The 7,964-nt window shown below is 43.2% G+C and overlaps 1 protein-coding gene across 9 annotated transcripts in view; it reads left to right on the plus strand.

Moving 5' to 3' along the window:
* Positions 1 to 7,964, plus strand: part of PSD3 (pleckstrin and Sec7 domain containing 3) — a 133,147-nt gene that overhangs the window by 82,495 nt on the left and 42,688 nt on the right. For all 9 annotated transcript variants that reach the window (XM_033009252.2, XM_033009248.2, XM_033009255.2 and 6 more), the window contains 2 exons: positions 361 to 554; positions 3,075 to 3,145. In XM_033009252.2, coding sequence (XP_032865143.1) covers positions 361 to 554; positions 3,075 to 3,145 — 265 coding nt within the window. The remainder of the gene's footprint in view (positions 1 to 360; positions 555 to 3,074; positions 3,146 to 7,964) is intronic.

Below are 7,964 nucleotides of genomic sequence, written 5' to 3' on the forward strand. Positions count from 1 at the left end.
GGAGAGCCCAACAGGCAAATATTTCCCGTTTTAGCACTCAAATAAGTGGAATTAAAAATGGGTGAAGTTGGAGGACACAGAACACTCTTGAAAGCCTGCTTTTTGAAACTGTAAAAGCACAACTTGGGCTTTTCTGAAAATCCGGCTCCTATGCTGGTAAGGTAGGTGAACTGAAGATTTGCTATAATCCGAATATGTTTTGGTATGTGTTTAGGTTTCTCTCTTAATAGGCCCTAAATATAAACATACCTCTCTAAATACAAAGAGAGATGTGTTTTGACAAGGAGCGTGTAAGAATTCCTGAAATGAAACTTTGATGGTCAGTCCCTTGTTCATGCTTGGTTTTCACTGCTTTTTAAGGGATGAAGAAGAGAAAAAAAAGTCTCATTCAGATGGTACAGATGAAAAGGATAATGGAAGCCAGACAAAGGCTGTCAGTCGAATTGGCAACTCAAATAACCCATTCCTGGACATCCCTCATGACACCAATGCTGCTGTGTATAAAACTGGATTTCTGGCTCGGAAAATCCATGCGGATATGGATGGAAAGAAAAGTGAGTATCTTTCACTCTTAACATCTCACTTTCTTGTTATTTCTTCACAGTGCCGCTTATGATGAGCCCATGTGCCTCTCAACGCAAATAGTGCTGCTTTATTAGGGGAAATTGCAGCAGTAACAAACAATTCAGCAATTGGATTATCACAGTCTCACTATTAGGCCAAGATTTACTATGTTCAGTCCCATTTGCAGCAGCTCTAATGCATGAGCATAATGAGTAATGTGATACAGCAAAGCAATGTTAATCTTTTGTGCTAGAAGAAAATGAATCTCATGGTTTACAGAAGAGAAAACAATTTCAAGTGATTTACAGTAGCTGTTCCATAGTAGTTTGGTAATTTTCCTTTTCCTTATTTGACACTAGATTGCTTCAAATCTCCCCTCCCCTCTGGGTCTGTCTTTAAAGAAAGGCTGTTATTTATCTCTTCTTGGAAGATGCTGTAACTATTCCCATTTCTACTTTCCCAGCATTGGGTCACATACCCAATGAAATTCAGCAGCTTTTGGTAACAGCCAGATTTGTGCCATGCAGTTCCTCCCTGCCTGTTTTTTATAATAATCCTGATGTGTCACTTGTTTAAACTATCCTCTTTCTTTCTTGTCCTACTTCCATTTGTGGTGGATTAATTATTGAAGGCTTCTGATTCGCCCGTGTGTGTTTTGTTATTTGGATATCTTCATTTGTTTACTATTGATCTTGGAAACGGCAGAGGCTACTCAGAATATCTGTGTTTTCCTTGATCATTGTTGGTGATCACCTACTCATGGTTCACACTGTTGATCTGTGTCCTGAAGGCAAAGTCTGACTTTGTGATGGATTTTGAGTAACTGCAACTCTGTCTTAGCTGGCCTCTTTGGTGTTCGCATGTTTTGCTGGTATAGTTTAGAAGGTACAATTGGAGGTCGGTGTTTTCAAGCTGGAGGCTGACAGCCATACAGCTAAATCTGAACAGAGATGTTGAAATCAAACCAACCTCATTCTTTGTGATGATTGGATGCTCTGAATAGGTTCCTCTTTATTAAACTTCTATTTATTTAACCTTAATAAGTAACCGTATCTAGTTACCTTTATTAAATTATTTCTTTAATTATAAATAATCAGAACTGCCCATTATCCAGAACACTAGATGCTGGCATTTTGGGGATAATCCTTTTATGAGTAATGTAGTTAGGGCCATGTTTTCAGAAATTTTCTGTCCATCTTAAAGGTCTGTCTCTCATTGTCATGCAGCTCTTAAAAAAGATATATTCTGACTTTCCAGTTGCAAATAAAATGAAACTATTTTTTTTAAAGATAGTTAGACCTTTACATATTTCATTCCCTAATGGAGTTGTTGCAGGGCAGAGATCAGCCTGTGTGCAATTGCTGATGAAGTGATGTGCTAGCATGCTATATGTGTATTCTCAGGAAAGGTGTACTGAGAACTAAAGCACTTAGGCAGTCTAGAGAAGTATGTAACAGGGACCAGTGGCTGGAGGCTAAATTGAACAAATACCAATTAGAAATAAAGCCCATCATGTGAAATTAGAATGATTAACCCCTGGAGCGAGGGACTAATAACCTCTTCACCATCATTTGCTGTCTTCAGATCAGAATGGGATGCCTTTCCTAGTGTGATGCTTTAGTTGTGCACAGATTATTAATTTCAGTATAGAGGCAAGTGGATGCTGCTCAGTGGTGCATGCTTGGTGGAGAGTGAGCCTAGGTGCAGGCTTCTAGTCTCTGGCACTGTGACCATACAGCCTGTGCCTTCTGTTCCTCTATGGCAGCTGAAGTTCAAGCTGCAACTTCATGCTGAATCCCCTTTTCTTTCCTTTCCTTTTCTTTCTTTCCCACCCACCCCCCCCCCGCCCCCCCCCCCCGCTTGTTTCTATGAATTTATGGGCTGGATATGTTGTCTCTGTTACATCCTTCAATCTAACTTACTTCAGGTTTCTTGAGGGGTGATATTTTTTTTTCCTTAGGATTTTGTTTGGCTACCTTCTCCTTTCTCTTCTTTGACTTCCCCTGTGGTTGCAGGAAGAGGGGAAGGGACCAAGAAGCCATCTGACCACTCAGTGCCAACTTGGGTGTGCAGCAATGGCGAGGGGGAAGGATGCTTTTGCGAGGCACTGCTTACGGAGCAGTGTCCCATTGGTCCTGAGCAGTGCCTGCCCGACTGCTGTGGCGTGGAGAAAAGGTGTTTCCTTCTGAAAACTGCCATGGCGCAGAGCTCAGACCTAACTGTGTAGGGGCAGTGTCCGCCTGCCTGCAAGAGCACAAAGACTGGATCTCTCTGGCCTGCTTTCTGCATTACTGCTGTTCCCTTCTGATCCAGTCCAGGGCTGTCATCAGGGTTGTTTCATTACACTTTCACTCAGCAGGTATGCACAGGCACTGTGCTGCGTTGCATTGTCCTTTGAAATGGAGAGTACAAAGGATATTTAACACAGGACTAATGTAGCTCTTCTGTTGCCTAGACAAACTGTAAAAATGGATCCAAGTTAAATGGGTTTTCATTTGTTTTCTTTGCAGCTCCCCGGGGAAAGCGAGGCTGGAAAACCTTTTATGCTGTGCTGAAGGGAACGGTCTTGTACTTGCAGAAGGTAGGGGAAATCACTGTCTTCTGGAAACTAACTAAACAGCGATAGTGCAGCAGTCATCCTCTCAGCTCTCACAGCCCACCACCAGGCTCCCTTCCCTCCAACACACAGTGTAGCTGCTCTCTCTGCCCCCCACCCTGTTTAAACACACATTCAGGCATGAATCCCTTCATTGACACCCTCCCCCTTTTCACACTTTTAAGGTCAGTTCCATTATTCCCATCCACATGTGCACACTATCAGGTCCAGTTCATACCACTGCTGTCACTCACAGCTGAAAAAATAGCCAGCTTCACTAGCAAAGACAGCATCATCTCTCTGTCTTACACACACCTCTAGGCTGCTTTTAACATTGCATTTTGTACATATGACTCCCCCTCCTGTAATGCTGTCCTCCTTTCCCATCTTTTCATAGTATACTTCTCTTCAATTCCTTCAAGACCATCTACAAAACAGTTGAACAGCAGCTTGGCCTTGGTAGTGATCCACAGCTTCTGCTCCACAGCAAAATTGAAGGATAAAAGGATACTTTCCCCCCTGCCTCCTCAAAGCAGGAGGAGACACTGGTTTCTAACAAACTTTGCTCCCTGACAGCAAGAAATCTAAAAAAATATATCATCTGAAATGCTTCAAGTCTTTTTGGTGCAAACTTAAATATATTGTAGTATGGTTTTAACTATACTCTTGGAACATGTAACATATGAGTGAGAACTGTCAAAATCAAATAAATGGTAGCAGCTAAGTAGATTAAGGCTTTTTGCCCCACCATTGTAGGTGAAATATTCATGAAGTATGTGGTGTTTGTCCTGACTTTCCTGTATTGTAGGAGTATGCTCCTTTGAAAGCCTTTTAACATTTCCACTATGTTTTGCAACTATCAGGAGCGCAAGTTCAAGTGTGTACTGCTGTTTCCTTGTCCCCTGCTTTGGCTTTCTGAAGTTGTTGGTTTCATTGGAGCCAACCTGGATAGTCTATGAGAAGAGAGACAAGGTGGATGTTCTGGGAGCAGTACCTTTATGAGAGGGCTGAAATCCTAAAACAGAAAAAACAATCTGCAGTCAGGGTAGAAAATTTGGACTGAAAGTTGGATGTGACATGCGCAAAGGCAGTGCAAGAGACTAGAACCAAGTCTGCTGAATTGCAGCTGAGCCTTCCCTCTGGTTCTCTTGCTAGCAGCAGGTTCATATTTTACTAAAGGGGCCTTCGTGGCAGCTTTGCACTTGACCTTTCCTGGATGAAATGGAGTTGCCTGCTTTGATTTACAAAATAAGTCATCTTTAGTGTTCACCTGAAAAGACTGCACGGTTCCCTAAGAAATAAGAAGGTTCCTTGTCCATAACACATTAATTAATTTCTTGTTTGGTCTTTGAGGGAGGATTACTGAGTTTTTAAGGGGAAAAAAATGAGATACTGTCTATTTTAGAGTCTTAATTAAATACTTCTAAGCATATTAGTTTAAAAAGCTTTCCGTTTGACAAAATGTAGAGATGCTGATGTAGCATGCAAATTTTCTACAGCATGGTGCTCTCCCCACTTGCACCTTCCATCCTTTGGAGAGCAAGAGAGTAATTTCACATCTGACTGAATCTTTGCAGAATGAAATGCATTGCTGGTGTTCTTGTTCTCATTTGTTACTTGCATGTAACAAACTTGTCACAGCACTTGAATTCGGTGATTGCGGGGTGGTTACTCTTCAAAGCTCCGCTCTCCCACTTGGTCCTGAAGACACTTGCACTGAAGCCATCTTACTGTAGCACAGTGATAAGCAAGAATTTTTACTTCAGTGCCGTAAAAGGTTGACAGAGGGGCCTGTTGGGAAGGGCCCATCACACACTTCCCAGAGTGATGTGGCAGTTGTGAGTCTCCTTGTGGTCCGTGTTCAGCCACAGTGCCTCATGCTGTAGCTGTGAAACATCCTCTGAATTCTCTTCAGCTCCAGAAGGCCCAGCAGGGCTTTGCTTCAGCCCTGAAGTAAACTTTGCTCTGTTTGGGACATAGTATCGCAGAAGTTGAGGGTGCCAGGGTTTTAAGATACACAGCTAGATCAAGCTGTTGTAGTAAAAGTTGCTGAGCTGTTGTTTCCTTTTGCAATATACCAGAAGACTGAAATTATCCTAATTTCAGAAAGTTCAGGAGCACTTTAGAATAGCTTTGGTTGCTTTATATACATGCCTAGCTCTGGCAGTAGTCATGGGCAAAGGATTTCCTTGCCTCTGTTTGCCTTCTCTCCTGATTATGTAGTGCTGTAGGGCAGGATGAATTCACATATGCACACACACATTTTCCTTTATCTATGGAGGCAACGTCTGACGATGGTTTCATTGCACTGAGTGCTATTCAAGCAGAGATGGGAGAAATCTCACTGTTCTAAGTGTTGTATATACACACAAACACATATGCAAACCTGTGCACTATTGCTTTCTGTGTTTATCTGTAACTCAGCTGTTTCCTCAAGACACTACTGTAATATAAATATTAATTATCTGTAGCAACTGTGATTCCCCCAGTGGGCAGTGTGATGCCAGTTCTTCTGTCATTCTGTTTGCATACCAATCCAGGTCTCCTTGTTTTGCTGTCAAAGTCCATGTATAAGAGTGGTTTGTAAATGGTGATCACTTGAGATTTACCAGGGAGTTTATCTGGGCAGTCTTGTCTCTGTGCCCACATTTTACTATATTTTTTCCATTGGAACTGTTCCAGTCCTAATTCCTGTGCTGCATATTGTTTTATTTTTAAATGAGCAATTTAAGAGAGATGGTTTCTGAATTAGCGAGCAGAGAGGCCACCAGAGGGGCTCAGTGGAAGCATTCACAATTAGCCAACTAAACATGCCTACACAGTATTATATAAAATGAGGTTTGACATGTTTGGGATGTTGGCCCTGTTTCTGGGCATCCTCAGGCCAAGGTTAATTTCCTGCCCTCTCTTCATACTGAGAGAAAATTGTGAAGTAGGAGCTTGACAGAATGTATGTTCACTAGACTGACATGGGATGTGATGTGCATACAGAAAAGAGTTTATAAGGAGAAGATGTAAGGCTGACCTTGTTCCCTTGCTGGAAGTTGCTTCTGGGCAAGCACTGTAGGACATGGACCTTCGTGTTTTGTTTGGACTGTCCTGTGAGGTTTGCAACATCTTTGCTCTTTGATGTGGCACTTTATAATCTTGTGGGCTTTCAGGTATTTTTATAGGATTTTTCTGAAATGTGTTTTCTCTATTAAAATATTAAAAAAGGAGAGAAAGGCTAGAATGATGTAAAGCGTTCGGTGATGAGACTTTCTGAAAGAGAATTTTGCAGTTGTCACACGCAACTGAGTGGAGATATCCACCCACGGTACATTGACTGATAAAAAGCCAAATGCCATTCTCTGGTCTATCAAAAATGGATTTAGAAACATGCTGACTCTGGGTCAGCAGGATGTGGGAAAGTCATTCTCCAGGAGTCTGAGAAAGATGAATTCAGCATGTCATTGCACTGTGTGCAGCACTCACATCAGCCTTCAGTTGATAGCAAGGTCACAGTTCCTTTCTGGCTCCTCATATATTTCTTGCCACTGTTTTGGTCTAACTTTAGTGAGGTGCCTTCCATTTCAGCTCAACCTCCACACTGACATCAGCACATTAGAGCACATGCCGTCCTTGATGGCATAGGAGATACGGATTTTCCTGCTCCTCTCGCATTCCCTGCCAGTTGAAAAGTTGGAGGCCTTAGAGGAGGAATTTTGACAGCCCATTCACGTCCTTCCAGCCTTCTCTGAGGCTGGCCAAGTATGTGGAGACATTTCCGGTATGCTGATCAGTGCCTTTGGAGAAGCTGGCAGAGCCCCAGCTGTCAGGGTAGATTGGAGCCAGCTGATCCGATCGGATTAGCAAGGATTATTGTGAATGCTTTCTGTTGGTAAGGAGGGGTTCTTAGCCAGGACTGCTTCTGGGACTGCCCATATGTGGAGTTCTTCTGGAACAGGTTTAGACATCAGAGCAGGTTGTGGACATTGGATGCATCCCACAGAGGAAGCTGGGCAGCAACAGGCAAGGTGATACCTTACACTGTCTCTAGGAAGTAACTTGAGGAAATCCAGAATATCATGTTTCTGAGGCCTATCTAAATTAATTTCCTGGCCCTGAAGTTTTCCCAGTCTCCCTCAACAGTGGAGCCAGTCATTTCCCCTAAAACTGCCACCAAATAAATCAGCTTTTGAACCCGTGAAGGAAGGGGCTTGACCTATTGGCTTGCTTCCTCCAACTTCAAGATGGGGCTGGACCAGACATTGGAGAGCCTATTCCAGTTGTTGTCCTTCCGCTAGGGACTTTCCCAAGTCTTTCTTGAAGAAGGTTTAGAGAGTGCCCTGAGTGGGAGTAGAAAAAGCCCATAATGATATGAAGATCCCTCCAAAGCTTGCTGTGACTCAGGCTGTGAGAGAGGAAAGACATTTGGCTTTGCTCACTACCAGACCTTGAAAACCCCTTATGACACAGATGTTTAGGTTGAAGGCTACCCTTTGGTCATCTGTGCATCAGTGCTCTGCCTTTCTGCTAGGCTTGACAGATGTGTGGTGGATTGTGCCCTTCCCTGGCCCCAGGTGGAGGTCGTGCTGTGACAGCATTGTTGGCTAGCTAAATCTCCTCTAAAGAAGTGTCTGAGCAGTAGTAAGTTCTGGACCTGCCCTAGCTGGACCTCTGTGGGAAGGGATGAGATATGACAGAATAGTAGGATGCTTTGTCCTTCCTTCTGGGAAGTGGTAACTGCAGCTGGTGACTCCCCATCCATTGAAACTCATCCTGGAGAGCCCCGACCAAACCCAGCCTGGCCAAGAGCACAGAT

The sequence above is a fragment of the Tyto alba genome, unplaced genomic scaffold (genome assembly GCF_018691265.1).
Source record: "Tyto alba isolate M040663 unplaced genomic scaffold, T.alba_DEE_v4.0 Super-Scaffold_13, whole genome shotgun sequence".
Taxonomy (NCBI): domain Eukaryota; kingdom Metazoa; phylum Chordata; class Aves; order Strigiformes; family Tytonidae; genus Tyto; species Tyto alba.